Source organism: Paroedura picta, chromosome 1 (genome assembly GCF_049243985.1).
Source record: "Paroedura picta isolate Pp20150507F chromosome 1, Ppicta_v3.0, whole genome shotgun sequence".
Taxonomy (NCBI): domain Eukaryota; kingdom Metazoa; phylum Chordata; class Lepidosauria; order Squamata; family Gekkonidae; genus Paroedura; species Paroedura picta.
The window spans coordinates 150613385-150634493 of record NC_135369.1 but is presented as its reverse complement, the minus strand read 5'-3'; the positions used below and the strand labels follow the sequence as shown (position 1 = coordinate 150634493).

At 42.1% G+C, this 21109-nt stretch overlaps 1 protein-coding gene across 1 annotated transcript in view; it reads right to left on the bottom strand.

Annotated features, from left to right (window-relative positions):
* Positions 1-21109, bottom strand: part of BMP5 (bone morphogenetic protein 5) — a 75157-nt gene that overhangs the window by 14327 nt on the left and 39721 nt on the right. Inside the window, exon 5 of the mRNA XM_077308646.1 lies at positions 8058-8255. Within this exon, the coding sequence (XP_077164761.1) occupies positions 8058-8255 (198 nt within the window). The remainder of the gene's footprint in view (positions 1-8057; positions 8256-21109) is intronic.

Genomic DNA, 21109 nt, shown 5'->3' with positions numbered 1-21109 from the left:
GTGAACCTGTTCAGCAGTCAAATGTACCTTGTTCAGTACTCATGATCGGACTGTGACCTGATCAAAGATGTGTTCTGTTTTCCCTGAACGACTTGAAAAGCTGCTGACCAAGTTGGCAGCCGCCTGCTGGTCAGAAGCTGACTCTAATTCTGATTCACTGTTATCACCACTCTCAGCAAAATGGCTACACCATGAAGGTGCAAAATGGAGAGAAGAGATTGTTTCCTTTCCCCCCTATAAACTAGGTGACTTTAGAAGCAATATTGACATCCCTACAATGGAGAATGAAGAGAAAGAGCTCTTTTTTCTCCCTGTTGCCTAAGTGTGTGTGTGTGTGTGTGTGATTTTGTGTATGTAGGGTTATGATTTGGATTTGCATTTTTAAAGGACTGAATTTTTTGTCTGTTTCCACACTGACATTCACCTCTTCAGGCACAGAATCAAATTGCCCCCTTCCTTGCTTCACAGCAAAAAAATGCACAGAAAACCATTTTATTATTATTATTTTAGGTGTAGACTAGTGGGGTTTAATCGAGGGCTTCCAATTCGGGAAGTGTGTGAAATCAGGTTTTTCCCCTCGCCCGCCATTTGTTACAGTCTTACGCAAACAATGTTATGATGTTATGATGTTATAACTCGTTTTTGTTTTTTTTTAATTACATTTGGGACACTTTGGGAGGAAGGGGGAAGGTGATCAGTGTCACAGAATGGTGGGATTAAGGGATGCGATAAAAACAAAGGTGCAAGCAGGCACCATTTTGCAAAAAAGGCCTCCATCTAACTCAGTGTGGAAAGCATATCATGAATTTCAGCCTGGGACATAATGGGAGGAAAGCCCAAATGCAAACATGCTAGGGTTGACTCGCAGCATCCAAAGGAAATCCAAAGCGTGGCTAAAACAAGGTATGCCTCCTAATGTGGAAATGGTCAGAGAGAGAGAGAGAGAGAGAGAGAGCATCAGTGCTTCTAAGCTCCTCACTGTAAAAAAAAAGAGATGAGAAAGAGCTTATTATTTTTCTTTTCTCTGCAACCCAAACTAACATTTTGACGTAGGGAAAAGGGAAAGGAAATCAGCTGGATTTCTGGTCCCCTCTTTCTCTTTCACACATCACACTAAATATGCTGTATGTCAGCAGGTCTGGTAAGCACTAAAGCTTCCAGGAAGAAAGGGCACAAGAACTTCACTTCCAGTTGATCTGCTGGAAGGAGGGTTGCCAGGTACCCTTGCAACTGGTTTGTATTGGGGGTGGGGGTAGTGATGTTAACGTTAACATGAGTAATGTTAACATTTATCAGGCACTGTGGGAACACCCTTCAGCAAAATCTCTATGGTAGAAATTGTTTTCACCATAGAGATTTTGACCAAATACCAGAAAGTCAGCACATTTCTGATGATATGATGACATCATTGCTAGTGTGAACCCAAAGTGACATCACTGCATTGCCACCTGCAGAGGCCTAGGCCAGCTAAATGGTGCCTGGGGCAGGGCCGCAAATCAAGGGAGACAACTTCTAAAAGGGTCCCCCCTCAAAGAAACACTTTGCTGGATATAGAACAAAATTTCCTCAACAAGAGATCATCTCAGAGACAGCTTCTGATGGCTGCAATTAGCCTGTTCCTAAAAATATACACAGGCAGCAAATAGTTCATAAATTAACAGCCTGCTTTCCAGCGGTGAACAGGAAGTGTCAAACTGAAAGTTACATCCCTAGCAAATAGTATGGGTATGGTTCATTATGCAAATACATTTTAATACAAAAATGCCAAAGCATGCAAAGCCATGGTCAGAATTGCCATTTTACCTGCATCTAATGGGTTGGAAAAACGGTAATGACTGGGGAAGGCACTGGCAAACCACCCTGTATTGAGTCTGCCATGAAAACGCTAGAGGGCGTCACCCCAAGGGTAAGACATGACCCGGTGCTTGCACAGGGGATACTTTTACCTTTAATTAGTTGGAAATGTTGAGTGTGTGTACAGCCTTTCCCGCCCCCCTTGAAATCCAGATCATTGCTAGCACTATAGAGTAAGTCAGACAACTGATCTATCAAGGTCAATACTGTTGACTTGGACCAGCAGCAGCCTCTCAGTTTTTCACATCCTCAACTACCTGATGCATGACAGCAGGGGTAGTCAAACTGCGGCCCTCCAGTTGTCCATGGACTACAATTCCCATTAGAGAATCTACAAGTTGGGTGTGACCTTCTCAACATTGTATTGCTGTCAGATATAAGTGGTGGGTTCTCCCCAATTCCTGCAGGTCTGGTGCTCAGTTTGAACTGATCATGGTGCTCATATAGTAGTGGCTCCAGCCTTCCCTTCAGGACCTTTTGCAAACTGAAACAGTCAGGAGAGGGGAGCTACTTGTCTCATACTTTCAGGAAATGAAGAGGACTCATATCTGACGGTGCTAAATTTACTGATAAGATTTTGGGAAATAGCATACAGTGGGCCACACAGTAGAGAAATAGAATTGAACTGCATACCTTGATTCTCTACAAGTGCTTTAGAGATCCCTGTCTTCACACAAAGCCTCTGGGCTTTTTTGCCAAAAAGTTATTCCAGAAATATGTAAAAGTATCCTTTCACCTATGTACAACTTGAAAACAGATGAGTGCTTTGTAGACATTTTTAAAGAAATGTTCCAGCATACTTGATGTGGAAATGTGCATTCAATACCCAGCCTTAGAAAAGTCGTTTGACCACACACCTATTTAGAATTCAAAACTGTTAAACGAAATCCATATTCCTTCCTTACTGTTCTGCATCCGAGATGAGACAAATGTGGTGGATGTAATGTTAGATTCCATGGAAACGAATAGGATGACATTTACAATACAGAATATGGTGCCAAAGATCCAGTTTCACTTCGTGGGGTTTCAAGGGCCATATGCTTACTGTGCGAGGAATCAAAAACAGGGGATACTGTGGCTGAATAAACATTGTACCCAAATGATTTGGAAACTCGAGTTAGATTTTAAAATCTTTATGTAGCAGAGAAAAAGCTTTGAAGGGAGAAAAGGAAATCAGATTGGAAACTCCTAAAAATATCCACAGGCAGGCAATGGATATTTGAAATGGGATTTTTTTTTAATAGGGAAGTAAAGACCTATGCATTTGTCTGTATATAATGGGTTGGATCCAATGAACCATGAATGGAACAAATTCATAGAACAGATTTGTTCTCCCTACCATCACCTTCTCTCCACTTTCCCCAAAGAATTGCAGTGTGGGACAGAGAATGGAAACTTGAAAGGAAATAATCCAAAAATCACTCCCCCTCCCCTTGGCAAGCTGTTTCATGAATACAGAATACAACGTGACTTTAACCATCCTCATTCTCACTGATAAGATTGGTTTTGTGATCAGTCTGAAGACTGACAGATAACACAAGAGCTCAGAGGGCATTTTCAGCTGCACTCCAGGTACTCATTCAAGCTTGAACTGCTAAACATGCCAAAACTTTTCTTTTGAGTTAGGGTTAGTGCAAATAAATTTGCACTCAAATGCCACAAGTGACAACATGGAACAGGTGGGCCAGTAAAATGTTACCTAGTCTAGAAACATTTATGGGCACATTAGGAAAGCTGGTATACAATAGCTGCCAAAGGCCCCATAATAAGGGTCTCACAACTGATAGCTGTTAGCTCTACATTGTGGCATGAATCCCATGGTAAATTTTCACAAATCGGAAAGGGAGAGTAATTTTGCTGATTTCTGCTAGACATCTCTGGTTCACATTTCAATGGGGTCTTCTGTTTCACCAGGAGCAGCATTTGGGGGACCCTTTTGAGCTATGGTGGGATGGGAAAACAAGGGCTGCCAACTGACTTATCTTTAAATAGTGAAGACTTACCACATCTAAGAATTATACATGATCTAAAATCCTGTATGTACTTGTTCCATTAAAAGAAATCCTCTGTGTGTGCAGTTGGAGACTCCATTGCATTCCCAGAAGACGTGATCCTCCTGACTATATTAAATCCGATTAAGTGCAATGCAAGAACACAGTGGAACTCCAAAGTATCAAACATGCCAGCTCATGCTCAGAGTTTTCACTGTTTGCTATAGTAAAGATAGAAGCTCTAGAACACCTTGCACTTTGTATGCACATTGAACATGGCCGTGGGGAGTGGAGAATAAACACAGATTGAAAAGCTTCCCCACAAGAAAGTGAGTATGTTTTGGAGAAAGCCAGGTGAGAACCCTTCATTCTTGTTGACATATAGTGTTTTATGTGACAGAGGTCTACAAGTGGAAGAATAACACAGAACCAAGCATAATGAGGATAACTCAGTCTTCAAAGGGTTTGCTTCTACAAATAGACAGACTATATATTCATTCATTTATTTATGGATTTATTTCCCACTACTCTCAGCATGCTGGCTCGCAGCGGGTTACATATTAAAACCCCACAAGAACATTAAAATACAAAAATAATCTCCATTTACAAAATAAATCTCATCAATGGCAACAGGTAAAATCAACCTCAATTCCTACCCTCCTCAAAGTCCTGGCAGCGCACAGCCTATGGACTGCTGTCAGCAGTAATTTGCTGTAAAAAACTCATGGGGAGAGGAGGAGGGGCCCCAGGATCTTCTGGCCCTAGCCTCAACCAAAAGCCTGGTGGAAGAACTCTGTTTTGTAGGCCCTGCGTAACTGATAGCTTTGTGGGGGCTCTCAGCTCTTCTGGGAGCTCATTCCACCAGGCAGGGGCCAGGACTAAAATGGCCCTGGCCCTGGTTGAGGCCAGGCGCACCTCATGTGGGCTGGGAACCACCAGCAATTCATATCTGCAGAGCATAAGGCTCTGTCTTGGGCATAGGAAGATAGATGGTCCATTAGATATGTCAGGCCAGAACGTGGATGGCCTTAAATCAGTACCTTGAACCATGAAATGTCACTTTTCATCCTATGAAAATTAAAATTTTAAAAATCCTTGTAGATGCAGGAAACAGAAGGCATGCCAAATGCAGTTTTCCTGTGTTCTACATGGAAGAGTTGCTTATTATAGGAAAGTGGCCTTCAGTGCTAAGCCTTAATGGGACTGTGTACTTGATTATAGCCTATTTATGTAAGTTCTTATTTTGTGAAAGCTAAAGTTTGTAGCATTTTACTGTCCTTGAAACCAAACAAAGGGCTAATTCACACATCCAAAACAGTGACCATGCAGGTTGCAGAAATGTGAGTTAAGTTTGGCTAATTGACACATGGCCAAGACATACATAGCTAGTTGATGCATTGTAAGTGTGAACTGAGATTTGAGTAGGGATGTGCTATCAGAACTTTTATTAATCACTATATGCCCATTTTTGAAGTTCATAAATTCTCCAAGCCAATTATTTATTTATTTAATTGTTATACCGTCCTCCCTTCTAGCTGAGGGCAGCTTACATATAACAAAGAGGAAATACAGCATAATTCATGAATTCGAGTAAACAGTAGTAACAGTGGTTTTAACTGGTGATAACAGTGTGTATAACATCTCATTAACTTGCTTACTATCCAACAATGATTCCATGGGAGGACCAGTGTGGGATTTAGTACATGGATAGGGGTTTTCTGTGGGCCAGTAGATGCTGCTGGCCTCAAACAAATGCCTGGCAGAAGAGCTCCATTCTGCAGGTCCTGCAGAACTGTGGAAGTTCAGGTAGGGCCCTGATCTCCACCAGGTGAGGGCCGGAACAGAGAAAGCTCTGGCCCCGGTTGAGGTCTGCATGCTTCTTTGGGGCCAGTGATCACCAGCCAGTTGAGGTGGTGGGGCATAGTGCTCTTTGGGGGATGTAGGCAGTCGGACGGTCTCTCAGGTATATTGGGACCAGACTGCATATGGCCTTGAAGGTGATTACCAAAACATTTAACCTGATCCAAAATTGGACTGGCAACCAGTGCAGTTGTTGGAGCACAGGCTGAATGTGGGATATTCATGGTGGTCCTGTGGGGACACTGGCTGCTGCATTTTGGATCAGCTTTAGTTTCTGGATCAAGGATAAAGGTAAGCATGTGTAGAGCAAAAGATTCTGAAAGAGAATCAGGGTGATCATTCATCAGGAGAAAGAGCTGGGTGTCATTAGCATATTAATGACATTCAAGCCCAAACCACCACACGTGTGGTTGGCTGAGCTGAAGCTAGCATCCTGTCTACTTTAGTCATCTGAAATTATTCAGTGTTACCTCCAGAGGTGGCCAAATGGACTCTAGTTCACTTTCTGTGTCTAAGGTTGGAGGGAGGTCACAATGGAGTGTAGAGATTTTGTCTGCAAAATAGCTTGTGAATGCTTCACAGCTGATTTCTGATTAACTATTATTTTGGTGCCCCTCCGCTATGGCAGTGAGCAACCAAACTAACCTGAACAATTGTGCTGGGCATTAGTTCACAGATGCAAAAAAATGCATTTTACTGACTTTACCACCATCTCATAGGCCTTTATGTGCATTCTATAAGATGTTCTCAAAGCTTCATCATGAGTCTTTGTCCAAACTCACTCTAGTAATCTCAGTTCCTGCTTCTTCTCGCAGAGCTCCTCTGTGTACCAGGGAGCTTACTTGAGATGGGGCGGAGAGGACACTGGGGATCTATCTTGTCAATGGCAGCCAGCATTCTGTCATGCCAGTCACTAACCATTCCTTCAGAGAAGTGCCAGGAGGCATTGGGTCCCACAGAGCATTCAGGAATCCATTCGGCTCCATGTGTCTCCATGGGTGAGATAAAATCTGTTTGGTGCCCAACTGAGGGGGAGGTGGCAATTGCATAGTGGTCTGACCATGCAACCAGATCCAGGGTGTGACCTGCCTGATGGGTAGGGCCAACAGCAAATTGCAAGAGCACTAATGTTGCCATGGCTGACTCCAGCTCCAGCCCATTTCTGGAGAGCAGCCACTCAGAGTGGACATTGAAGTCCCCCAGGATTAGTAATCTGGGTAACTGCAACAACCGGGCCACCACAGTCTCCAACAGGGCTGGCAGGCATCTGATGGTGCCTTGGGCGTGTGGTATACCAACCAGATGGCCACGCTCTTGGTTGTACCTCACCTGAGGCCAACACATTCAATTCCTGGAATAGAATGGCATCAATCATTTGTGAGAATGAAACTTATATGACCATTATTCTGATGCCTTGCTGCCTGGCTTCACGTCCTTAGATAGCAAGAGGAAGGAGGGCAAGTAAGGAGAGCTAACCTTACTTCGTCCCATTTTATCCTGCTACTCATGGTTGTTTGAAATATATTGTCTCCCAGCTAAGTCTGATGCCAGAAGTCAAGACAGAAGTAACATGTTGAAAGCATTAGAGAACAGCAAGTAAAGAAGTTCATGGTTAGAGTATTCACATCACATTCAAAAGGTACCATGTCTCCTGGCATCCCCAGCTTAAAAGATGATGTGGAGGACCTGTCCCTGAGACCCTGGAGAGCTGCCACCAGTCAGAGTAAACAGTACTAACTTTGATGGGCCAATGGATTCAAGATTTTGCAATCCTTTTCTGTGCACAATTTTTTGTAAAAGAAATCACATTAAAAAGTCTTTTCCCACCTTCAGCATCCTAAGAATGGGGGGAAGAAAACTAATTCATCCACATGCCCAATATTGTTATTCCTCTCCATGGCCCTTTCTAGAAGTGAGAATTTTAATTGTTCCTAAAATGGAAGTGTCAACAAAGGATCCCTTAGGAGAGAAGTATAACTCCTGAAAATTTTATTGCAGTAAGAAGTTTAATCGAGAAATGTTCTCCATTGAAACCAATGGAAGTTACTTGCTTTAATTCCAGTATTAAAAAACTTGATGCAGATTTCTAAAAGAACAAAAGGATCAAAGCCAGGATTACCAACTAGGATTTGGATAAAATAACAAATTGTGATTTTTCACAAATGCTGATGTGATGCATTTTGGAGCAGCATACCACACTTCTGAGGATCATTCCTGAAACCACAATGCATGGAATGACCATTGCGAGGAATGCTCCAATCTCTAATCTTTTTGAGGTAGGTCATCTCAGAATTCTCTCCATAAACACATTTATCTCCACAAACACAGATGTTATGATTTCTTTTGCCTTACCCCCAACACTTGACATTCTTGAGGAATCCTGAGGACTGCTGGATTTGTTGCGGTTCTGGTTTTTCTTTTTGTTGTTGGCAGCTCGGACAGATCGAAGAAGAACCTCACTGGCTTTGAAGAATGCAACCATGAATGGCTGTTTTGACTGTGGCCCATGCCTCCCTATAAGGCCAGCTGACTTTACGTTGATACTGCGACCTACAAAATAAGGTAGACACAGGAATATTTGCAAACAAGACAAAATCAATTGAACTGGCCAATGAAGTCACAATGTTAGAAATGTGTTTCATGTAGGCAGCTGTCTTAGTTTCTAGCTATAATAAAATTTGAGGTAGTAGCACCTGAAAGACCAACAAAATTTGCCCTGGCCCAGATAGCCTAGGTTTGACCAATCTTGTTAGACCTTAGAAGCTGAATGGGTTGGTTAGTACTTGGATGAGAGAATACTAAATGAGTCTAAGATTGCTATGCAGAGGAAGGCATAGATATAACTTGATGAATCTGGATGTATCTTGCTTTGAAAGCACTACAATGTTGCTATGTCAGCTATGACTTAACAGTGTGGTGTAGTGGTTAAAAGTGGCAGCTTCTAATCTGCAGGCTGGGTTTGATTCCCCGCTCCTCCACATGCAGCCAGCTGGGTGACCTTGGACTCGCCACAGCACTGATAGAGTTGTTCTGACCAAGCAGAAATATCAGGGCTCTCTCAGCCTCACCCACCTCACAGGGTGTCTGTTCTGGGGAGAAGAAAAGAAGGCGAATGTAAGCCGCTTTGAGCCTCCTTTGGGCGGTGAAAAATGGGGTATAAAAACCAACTCTTCTTCTTCTTGATGATCCTTTTGCACCACCACCATAAGATTTCATGAATCGAAGCTCACTTGGTCAGAATCTTATTAATTCAAACACCCTGGAAAAATAGGTTGGTGCTTACAATGTTACTGGACTTAAATAATTTTAGACATATGAACCTTGTTTGGCAAGAGTATCCTTGACTTTGAGAAATGTTATAGTACTGGATAAGAATAAGGTCTTCACTGGCCAAGTATCCTACACTATGATGGCAAAGTAGTTAAATTTAAAGAAATCCTCAATCCACTTCCTCTGAGAAAATGAGAAGGATGGATTGGAAACCTTAGATATACACACAAATCAACAGGAATTAGAATGGAGGTAATATACGTATTTATACTATAAGCCATAAATAATTTCAAGGCATTACTCAAATTTCACCAAAAGCCTTAAGTATGGATACAGCTGAAGCTTCAGTCTTTCAAGGAATAATATATAACAGAGGTTGAAATATGTACATGATTGACCCTGGTTTTACTCCTGAGAGATGGACATATTTCTTTGTAATATTTGTTCAGTCGGGACTGAGTGGTAACTTCACTAGATTATAAGACTCTAACCCTCTGGGCCAGGGGTGGGGAAACATAGGGCTGAAGAGCAAAAGGAAAACAAGCCGCTGATATGGCATCCATGAATTTCTAACAAATAAGCCCCCCAACTCTTAACAGAATTTATTTTGGCAGCTCAAATAATTTTGTGTCTCCATGTATTATGTGGAGACTTTGTTGCACCAGAACCTGAGACAGTGTCATGTGAAATTATGCAGCTGTACTAGGGGAGGGGCCCCAAGACCTTTGAAATGGTAACGTGTTGGTAAAGAAATGTTAAATTGTGCTAGTCTGGACAGCGGCAGAGTTCTGATCTCTTGTTCTGTAATAAACCAGAAGGGGAGGAGGGCGGTGGTTAACATCTTATGACAAAGAAGCATCTGCTTTGCAAATGCTTCATGCCATTAAACTCAATCTCACCAGAGAAAGAACTTACTAATAATCATAGGAGTAAGCCTTAAACAAATAAGCTTATAGGCTTCCCTTTTAAAGGCAAACTTATAGTGGCTCTCTGCCAGGGTCTATATTTCTTAGAAAAACTTCTATCATTGGCATAAATGAAAGAGGCAGTTTGATTTGTGGTTAAAGCAGTTTCCATTCTACTTCCACTGTAACAAATGTATTAATTCAGCTCAGACTTCCTCCTCCTGGCAGCCTTTTTGCAGTTTTTTTAAAAAGCGAAATTAGAAGTCGCAGCCAAATGCTGTACCTTGAACTGACCCACTTCAATACATAAACACTTTTACAACATGTTTATTCAGGTGTAGCACTTTAAATTGGTTTAAGATGTTTCCAGTGACAGAGAGCACAGCAAAGGTGAAAAGAGAAGAACCGAGAAAGTTAAGCAGTTCAAGAGCAGAGGAAATGGTCACAGATTGTGAAAAGTGTGATAAGACACACACACCCCATCAAGCAGTCTCAGCAAATGTGCATTGGTAGCAGCTTCTAATTGCGCTCCGAAAGCATATTTCATGTATTTACTTAAATGGTGGTTAAGCAATGCAGGAATACCATTCCCTTCTGAATGTCAGATTTGGGAGGAAACAAAACACACATGTTGTTGTTGACGATGAAGATGATGATGACAAGGACCAAACGTCAGCATTGCAAGCTTGCCTTCTTAAGTAGGAAGGACTGTCCTTCTGGATTGTCATAACAGTTCCAATGATTTTCGATCCTTTAATTTTATCTATAAAAGATGAATTCCTTACTTCCCCATGTAGGGGACCAGAGTTGCAACACACAGACTTCAGTGGACCTAAAAGGATTTAGCTCTGCTTAGGACTACACAGTTTACAAAGGTGTATATTGTGAGAGAAGGTGGAGTGGGGGGACCTGCAAACCAACATCAACTCCCTTTAAAATAATGTTTTATATTATTAAGTTTCCTCTTGGTTTCCTTTAGATTTCAGCAATGAGATGATTATTAAGATCCCATAAGCCAAGGTTTACAGAGATACTCTTAAAAATTAGTCTAAGTTCAAACACCCTTTAAACACAGAAGCAGTTTATGGGACTCTCTATCTTGTGTTTACTTGCTCTTTTGAACAGCCAAGGTAAGCTTTTAGGAACAGCTTTTTTTTCCCGTTGGAAGTAAGCCCTGCCAATGATTTCTGTTGAATTTACTGTTGGCGCCGATTTAGGATTGCATGGAAATCAAAAACTGAAGCACTGATCAATCAAGTTTTGTAATATGCTTTTTGCTGCGATCATCAAAGCCTTTAATTCAGAATTGTCCCACTGATCTTAGAGCTACTCCAAAATAAATTAGTGGTTTCAGAACTGAAGCCTTGCCTTATTTATTATGGCTGGGATCCAAAGAACTCATTCTGTGTTCCTAGGGGAGATTGGGGCTTCTGATTCTTGAACAGCAGCCCCTCATGCCACATAGGAAACCACTTTTGAACCTGAGTAGACTTTTAAAAGCAGTTTGTGATATGGCATTGTGGGATGCTGATCAAAGAAAAAAAAACTATTCTAAAATCCTACTGGATATTCGTGAGCCCTGCACACAGTTATGTAATTCAGCAAATTATTGCATCTGATTTATATAGTGTTAATAATTTTCATTTATATTCCTTTTATTCAGATTTAAATCCTTTAAAATATAGATCAGGGAGAGCCATTGTCTTATTTGGGATTCTCTATTTCAGAAAACTGTCTCAAAATATTTCATCGGCAGATTTCAGAAGAGCTTTTTTTTAATGCCCTGCTTTTCATACCAGAAGGAGTCTCAAAGCAGCTTTACCATCACCTTCTATCCTCCTCCCCACAACAGACAGCCTGCGAAGTAGGGGAGTCTGAAAGAGCCCTGATGTTACTGCTCTGTGAAAACAGCCCTAAGTGAACTGTGCTTAGCCCAGGATCACCTGGCTGGCCGCATGTGGAGCAGTGGGGAATCAAACCCAGTTCTCCGGGTTTGAGGCTGCGACACTTAACAACTACACCACCCTGGCTCTCAAGCGATGCCCTTAAATATAAATATTCAGAGTCTTCCCATTCATGCAGAGCCTCCAAGTGTCACTCTACTTGTTTGTGGATCATACCAGCAGTTAGTATTAGACATCACACTTATTTATATCCTATAAGGTAAAGGTAAAGGTATCCCCTGTGCAAGCACCGAGTCATGTCTGACCCTTGGGGTGACGCCCTCTAGCGTTTTCATGGCAGACTCAATACGGGGTGGTTTGCCAGTGCCTTCCCCAGTCATTACCATTTACCCTGCAGCAAGCTGGGTACTCATTTTACCGACCTCGGAAGGATGGAAGGCTGAGTCAACCTTGAGCCGGCTGCTGGGATTGAACCCCCAGATTCATGGGCAGAGCTTTCAGACGGCTGCCTTACCACTCTGCGCCACAAGAGGCTCATATCCTATATTTATGGCCTAAAGTAGCTTACAATAGTGTTTTACCTCTCTTGAACTATATCCCTACAGCCTTCCTGCCAGCTAATAGTGAATGTCTCGCTCAAGTTCCCTCAGTCAGCTTCTGTGTGTTAGATTTTGTCAGTAGCAAGTGTCAAGATGCTGACTGGCAGGAAAAGGTTAATTGTTTGTTAACACTTGTTGTTGCTAGTGGGGACAGGCTGAGTCAGGAAAGGGAAACACATGTTGTTGCTAGTGGGGACAAGCAGAGAGGGTCAAGTGTTCATAGAATCATAGAATCATAGAATTATAGAGTTGGAAGGGGCCATACAGGCCATCTAGTCCAACCCCCTGCTCAACGCAGGATCAGCCCTAAACATCCTAAAGCATCCAAGAAAAGTGTGTATCCAACCTTTGCTTGAAGACTTCCAGTGAGGGGGAGCTCACCACCTCCTTAGGCAGCCTATTCCACTGCTGAACTACTCTGACTGTGAAAAACTTTTTCCTGATATCTAGCCTATATCGTTGTACTTGAAGTTTAAACCCATTACTGCGTGCCCTCTCCTCTGCAGCCAGCAGAAACAGCATCCTGCCCTCCTCCAAGTGACAACCTTTCAAATACTTAAAGAGGGCTATCATGTCTCCTCTCAACCTCCTTTTCTCCAGGCTGAACATTCCCAAGTCCCTCAACCTATCTTCATAGGGCTTGGTCCCTTGGCCCCAGATCATCTTCGTCGCTCTCCTCTGTACCCTTTCAATTTTATCAATGTCCTTCTTGAAGTGAGGCCTCCAGAACTGCACACAGTACTCCAGGTGTGGTCTGACCAGTGCCGTATACAATGGGACTATGACATCTCGTGATTTTGATGTGATGCCTCTGTTGATACAGCCCAAAATGGCATTTGCCTTTTTTACCGCTGCATCACACTGCCTGCTCATGTTTAGTTTACAATCCACAAGTACCCCAAGGTCTCGTTCACACACAGTGCTACCTAGAAGCGTATCCCCCATCCAGTAGGCATGCTTTTCATTTTTCTGACCCAGATGCAGAACTTTACACTTATCTTTATTAAATTGCATCTTGTTCTCATTTGCCCATTTTTCCATTGTGTTCAGATCTCGTTGACCTCTGTCTCTATCTTCCGGAGTATTTGCCAGTCCTCCCAATAAGTGTTTATTGGTATGAAAATTGTTTACACCATTGGCATACCTGACTTGGTTGCTTCTTTGTTTTCAGAATGACAGTAATGGAGAGCTGGGGCCACAGAAAGTATAACCGTTAGAAAACAACTTTCTCTTTTGACTGGTTAATAACTGCAACATGGAAATTAACTTTGAACTGTTTCTGAGAGGAATAGTCTAGAGTTCCCAATGGACTCGCTGCTTAAGCAGCAGACATCCTAAGCAGCAGTAGAATCATACAAGTAAATAGAATCATACAAGTATATGAAAACAGACACAATGCAGTCCAATTTGATTCTTAGAACAATACTGAATAAATTCTTGATATCCTCTTTGCTGGGTTGGTGACATGCCATTCTTATGAATAACATTTCATTTTTCCCAGTAAATAAAAATTACATCAAAGAGATTTATTGTGCAGTTTAACCAGTTTAAAAATAGCTTTATTAATTAATTCATAAAATGTTTGGTTGGCTGCCTTTTGTCTTGATGAGCACGCACGTAGTAGTTATTCATTTTATTCTACAAAAATTATAGTCTTTTTTTAAAAAACTGCTTCTACAAGTATTTACACAGAAGGAAATTGCCTTTCATTTTTCAGCCACAGTGGTTATAATTTAAGGTAGCTATAGCTTTTCAGAGTATTTGGCGAACCAAGAAATAGTCAAGTTGACATACTGATTTCATTACGCTCCAAGGCCAATTTCTTTTAATTTAACCTTGTTACAGCACGAGATTTAATTTTTCTATTTATGCATAGAGAAAATAGGGTTCCGGAGTACGCAAGGAAAACTCCCCACATTGACTTGTAAAGCTTTCTTCAGGGATTATAAAATAGCTTAACTGATATGCTAGTCAGACCTTTGTAGCTCTGTGGTTGCTTCAAAGTTCAGTTTCCATTAATACATTAACACAAGTTCTCACATAAATTAACAGGCCTTGGGCAGCACAGCTGTTTTCTTACCACAGCTCAGCAGCCTGGTCTGCAGGGTTATTGGATGTGAAGACAAAAAGAGATTAAAGTGGACTCTAGTTTCCAAAAGTTTTATGCCATGACTCATCCATTTCCTTTAAGATACCACATCATTTTTTTTTCATCTCAAGAAACATCCCAAATATATCAAGACCTAGTATCTCTACCTATAAATGTAACAGATAGTCCCACTGTGCTTGTTTTTGGACTCTGTACTGGTGTGGTCCTGTTTTTCAGCTTCCCAAGAGCACGGGTCAGATGGGTCAGAATTGGTTCTGCCCCCTTCTGTCAGCAGCACGTTTCTGCAGGACAGCAAGAGAAACTGAGATCATGAAGTCAAAGAACTCAAAGCCAAAGAACCATGAATGGAACTCGGCCAGTTCTTCCTTCTCATTGCAGCCTCCTCTCCCCAGTCATTTCAGAATGTGGCATATCCTTAGAAACAGCATGGAGCAAGGCACCAAAGAACCGCAGGAAGGGAAAATTGGTAGAAACAAGCCCCTGTACATTCCAGTGCAAGCTCTGGCCCCATTCATGCAAGAGCTCCCAGGAGAATTACCTTGGGTTTTATATTCCCTTTGTAAGCTTCCCTTTGTGTCTTCTTGGACCCAAGCCAAGGCTCCCAACATTCATGTGTCTGATTTCAGCCTCATCTTGCCCTCATGGACCATTTACACTCTGGGAACTTCACTGTCCCAACTCCCGTGCAGGAACACAAATTGGGGGTGGATGAGGTGAACCAGGCCAAATGCTCCCCCATGTCGGTGCAGGAAGAGGTGCGGCAGCCTGTCACAACTAAAACTCCAGCCTGCAACCCGGCATGAAACCTCCAGTGCATAAACGGTAATGAAGAGCATAACTGGTATCTTCAGCCCATTTACTTCTGAACTTCCATTACAAGGAAATAACTGTATAACCAGACATGTTGCATTTCTACTGAACTTTTCCTTCTGTGCACAGTCAGAGTGAGTTCTTATTCACCCGACTAGTGCACCGTCATTTGCCTTGGATGTTTGAAATGGCCATTAGAAATCTCATGCTAAAGAGCTTTCAAATCTTCCATAATTTGCTGAATCACCATGCTTTTGAAGGGGCACATTTCACACCTTCAGTGGTGAACCAGATGGCAATTCTTGTTGATTTTACACTTTTTATCTATAGAAGGTATGTTTCACAGTCTCAAAATAAGTTGTAAATAAATAACACAAATCCGTTCAGTACATCCCTCATTCGAACTTCCGTTCTTGTAACTGCAAACTGCATGTAGGGATCTCCTGGGTATGCCTGTCCATTACAATTGGTCAACAAAATAAAGATGAAGGTATCTGTTCAACAGCATCTGGTCCTGTTGCACTTTCTAAATAGGGGAAAGGGGAATTGCTCAAGACTTGTATATCTGCCCAATTAGGGGAATCAACCCACTGTCAGAACAGTTTCCTTTTTCACCAAAATGGAAGGCAAAAAAATAGCCAAAGACTTGGACGTATTTTTAAAATATCTTCCCTATCAGGGCTACAGTCAGAATTACCAGAATTAATTTGACAGAGCTGCTTTGTGGTTATCAGTACACTCTGAAATGATAGCTGAGAAAACACTTTAAGGCAAGCGTCCCGAAAGATTTATGACTATTTCAGGAGAATGTTTTACACATTCTTCCATTGCAGGATGATATATTGTTGAAAAAGAGGGAAATGTTGTAATCATTACAGAAAAGGTGCTCTCGAAATACTTGACCCACCATTCAGGTTTAATATGGTTCAACATTAATAGTTCGTAGGAGTCTTGCTTTTGGTTCCAATTTGGCTTGGCTGCAGCAGCCTCAAGCAGATGGATGATAGCACAGAAAGGAAACAGGCTGCTTCACAAAAACGTTCATTAAAAGAGTAAAAAGAGCAGTGATTTCTCAAATAAATGTAGCCCTTTCCATTTCTGAAATACTGCTACCTTCTGCGTGAAAATGACTGCATGTGATTATGGGGTCCCATTGGCCACACGCTGAAACTTCTGCTATGTGATCTTACATATAGTGTTGTTGGTCTTCTGGAGCTGTGTCCTTTACTACAGGGGTAGTTAACCTGTGGTCCTCCAGATGTCCATGGACTACAATTTCCATGAGCCCCTGCCAGCGTTTGCTGGCAGGGGCTCATGGGAATTGTAGTTCATGAACATCTGGAGGACCACTGGTTGACTACCCCTGCTCTACTATATATCAGCATCAAGAGAGACTAGCAGCTGGGCCATGTACCAAAATGTTTACAATTTATTTTATATACATCATGTATTCAGCAGGGATGGAGAAATTTCTATTTATAATAAATGGGAAATATATAAGGCAGACTTGGTGGGCTACTGTTATAGACACCAAGTGGGAAGAAATACACATTGATACCAAAGATCCCACTGCAAACAGGAGATTGTTTAGGACACAGGACAAAGGGAGATATGCCTTGCCAAACAAAATAAAGCAAAGTGAACAGGGTTATTAAGCAATACAATTTATAACACTTTGTTGTTGTTATTTGCGAAGTCGTGTCCGACCCATTGCGACCCCATGGTCAATGATCCTGCAGACCTTCTTGTCCTCTACCATTCCCCAGAGTCCACTTAACACTTATCACTTAAGGAGATCCTTTTACATTTAGACTATTTCAGGTTGAGTGGTCAAACCAGATTTAAGACCTGATTTAGGACTTGGCGCAGTGGTTAAGAGCTGTGAATTGACAGTGTGGTATAGTTGTCAAAAGCATTGGCTTCTAATCTGGAGACCCAAGTTTGATTCCCCACGCCTCTAAATACAGCCAGATTAACTGTGTCCATCTATACGTGTTCTGCCTAATTCCCATTTACATTCAACACATGTACAGCTGAACATGTAATTTAAACCCCACATTTACCCAGGTCCCGGTCCCCAGTTTCCTATAAATATACACTGACTCTTTCTTACAAACACATGTACACACATACATGCAGGAAGTACATGTATTCACTGTACCATGTGAATGGGGCTACCATATTATCAGGATTCTAGGGGCAGAATCCATGGATGTACAGTTTATTAGCATGGAGGCTCTATGCTGATGTTGAGCTGAGTATGCATAGATAGAGGTAGGACAGGCATGCGCAATCCCACTTCCCCTATAAATCTTGACACTCCTCTATGTACCATTATTATGAATAAGCAGTGAAATATCTCCATGCGTTTCTAGGGCAACTGAAAAAAAGAGGCAAGAGCCGCTGTATATAAATATCAACAATAGTATTCAGAAAGTCATTTAGTATAATTTATAAAAACAGAATTCAGTAACAAAATTCAAATATGTATAAAGCTCTATACAATTTTTAGAAAAAAAGCTGGTCAGTCAGCAGGAAGGTTGGGTGGTTGCCAGTTCTAGGTTGTGAGATTTCTGGAGATTTGGGCAGTGGCGCCTGAAATGGGCAGAGTTTAAGGAGGAGGAGGACTTCAGTGTGGTTTAATGCCATAATGTTCACCACATTCAGCCAGCAGGTGACTTTGGACCAGTCACAGTTCTCTCAGAACACTTTCAGCCCCACCTGCCTCACAGGGTGTCTGTTGTGGGAGAGGAAAGGGAGGCAACTGTAAGATGCACCTGGAGGCTGGCAAACTTAGCTTGAGGAGGAGGACATGGTGGGGGCTAGCATTATGAGCATAATTAATTCTCAGATGCTGACCCTGCTCTAATCCCATCACCAAGCCCCGGCTGAGGTTTGCACATCAAAAGCACATCAAATCATGCATTTGTTCCTGCATCAATGTTCACACAGAGAAATGGGTTGAACATTGTGCACCATCACTGCAAGTGCAGTGAGCCAATGATCTCTCATGCGAGCCCAGAATTGCCCTGGTTTTTGAACTGACAGCTGATATTTTTGAGCTCGGTGGCCAATAATATCTGATAGGTGATGATGATTATTCCAAAGAACCTAAGGTTATGTTACTGCTGAATAAGACAGTTTGGCCAATTATGCATGACCTCTGAAACGGCGGCATAGAGAACGTGGAGGAGGAAGAAGCGAAGCAAACCGCTTATGCACGGGACGGGACGCAACGGCGGCAAAACCCAGAGTATCCGATTATGCACATGGCTACTCCGGAGCCGCTTCTGGTTGCGCCCTGGTCCTGTGAAGCTCCACTTTCTTCCACATCTCACTAACGCGGCTTTTTCAGCGGCATATGTTGACTCTGCTCCCGGTTGCCGCCTGCAGCGTGTATAACTGGTGATTTTAGCCGCCGCCATTCCACCCCGAATGCAGACTTTCCACTTTGTGCATTATGGGCCTTTATGAGCATGTTCCTTCTGCTACTTTAGTGAGGTAACAATTTGCTTCTGACTGGGGCATCCCTTTTACATGGCCACTCCCAGTCCAATAGTCAGGCCAAACATATTGTCCTGAAACCAGCTGCTTCCATCCCAGTATTTCCTTGATAAAAAATGGATGTTGTTTTGAACCTGTCTCTGCTGTGTGAACATGAGAGCAAGAAGGTGAGAGAGGACCTTATTCATGACTTGCAAGTAAAAAGATAGGATCCACGGCCACCCCATGTTATACTGCAACCTATTAACTTGCCTCTCAACCTCTCATATGAAAGTGATCGTTCCTTCTAGATGCCCACAAATACTTTCAGTCATCAAAAGCATAGAACACAAACCACAAGGGAATTCAGTAAAGTATTGCAAAGATATATGCAGACGTTAGAAAAGGGGAGCGAAAAAAAGCCACACGATACTTTCTTAATTTACCGTAGCCCTGGGGAAACTGTAAATTATATGTTGACAGCTTCCATATGTGTTATGTTGCTCTTTAGACCTGTGATTTAATATAAAATGTGGTTTTAGCTGAAAAAATTCCAGCTAGATTTCAGACAAAAATAATGCATGTGATACCCAATATTATTTTCAAGGGGGAAAATCTTGGATTCCAATGTCATGTGGCCTTTTGTACTTTTTAAGAATTATTGGAGGAGGGGGGATATGAACTATAGCTGCCAGACCTTTTTCTCATAGTTGTTTTCAATATACTATTATCTTTTTACCACCTATTTTCCCCACTGTTAGTCTAACAAAGGATTTACAGTTAAAAGCCACAATCCCAAAGGAGACCCATGAGGAATTTGTTTAAGTGTAGCAAGATTTAAGACCAGTTCTCACACAGAGTTGCATTGCATGAGGGTGAAGGAATCGCCCTGTTTTGCCACCAGTTCCTTACAGGGTATGGGGTAGGGACATGTGCAGTCAGTTTTGCTTTGTTTTCACTTTCAGCTTTAGTCCTAATTTTTGTTTGTTTGTTTAGAATCAAAATACTAGTGACTCCATGTAGTTTTCAGTTTAATTGGTTTCATGGAGAAAGATTTTCCAGAGGTCATCTTTTTTAACCTCCAGTTGAGATGCAGTCCCAACGATTGCAGCTCTTGGCCAAGAGATCTAGAAAAAGTCCACATATGTAGGGGAAAGCTACCTGTATCATAGACAATCAAAATTTTGATTTGCAGAACAAGCCAGGAGGGCATGATGACATGTGAGCCTTTGTTATGTGAATTCAGTGATGGTGAGGGGTACTTTCTGGGTTACTTTGGCGGTGGCAGTGGTCATAGGGCCAGCATGGGGTAGTGGTTAGGAGTGGCGGATTCTAATCTGGAGTGGCGGATTCTAATCTGGGTGACCTTGGACCAGTCACAGTTCTCTCAGAACTCTCTCAGTCCCACCTACTTCACAAGGTGCCAGTTGTGAGAAGAGGAAGCTGCTTTGAGACTCCATAAGGTAAAGAAACGTGGGGCATGAAAACCAACTCTTCTTTTTCAACCAAAATGGAATGAGCAGATGATGGGAGCTGTTTTCTTCCTGCTTTCAACAGTACACCTTGTTAATTTAAGCAGTCCATTATCATACTCATGCTGAGAGAAACATGCTGAAGGTTGGGGTGAGGCATGAGAGAGAGGAAAGGGGAGCTAAGCCATATTCCATTTCTGTTGAAACAGAGACCCTTCCCCCTCAGCATTTTCTTGTCATGTGACTTGGAAGACACTCAAATGAATTTATTGGGTACCAACCCCTATGTGAACTGCCCTGTACCTTCAAGGAGGGTGGTATATAAATGAATGAATGAATGAATGAATGAATGAATGAATGAATGAATGAATGAATGAATGAATGAATGAATGAATGAATGAATGAATACACGAAGCTGCCTTATACTGAATCAGATCTTTGGCTCATCAAAGTCAGCATGTCTACTCAGACTGGCAGAGGCTCTACAGGATTTCAGGCTGAGGTCTTTCACAACACTCACCAGCTGACCCTGTTATCTGAAAATGCAGGGAATTGAACCTGGAACTATCTGCACGTCAAGTGTATGCTCTACCGCTAAACCATAAGCCCTCTTCACATGTGAATCACCCACTTAGCCCTGAACCAAGAAGATTGCTTTTCTTTCTCCTACTGTGTAGCACCAAGACCCACATATAAATAATCCCTCTTGGCAGCTTTCAAATAAAATTTAAAATGTTGAGAAGTCACAGAGGTGATTTCTTATGTTGACAGATCTGAGGTCCAATCTCATCACAGAACTCATGTATCTCATATCATTTGGTTGTGGCTTGTATTCAAAGAAAAGCCTTTGC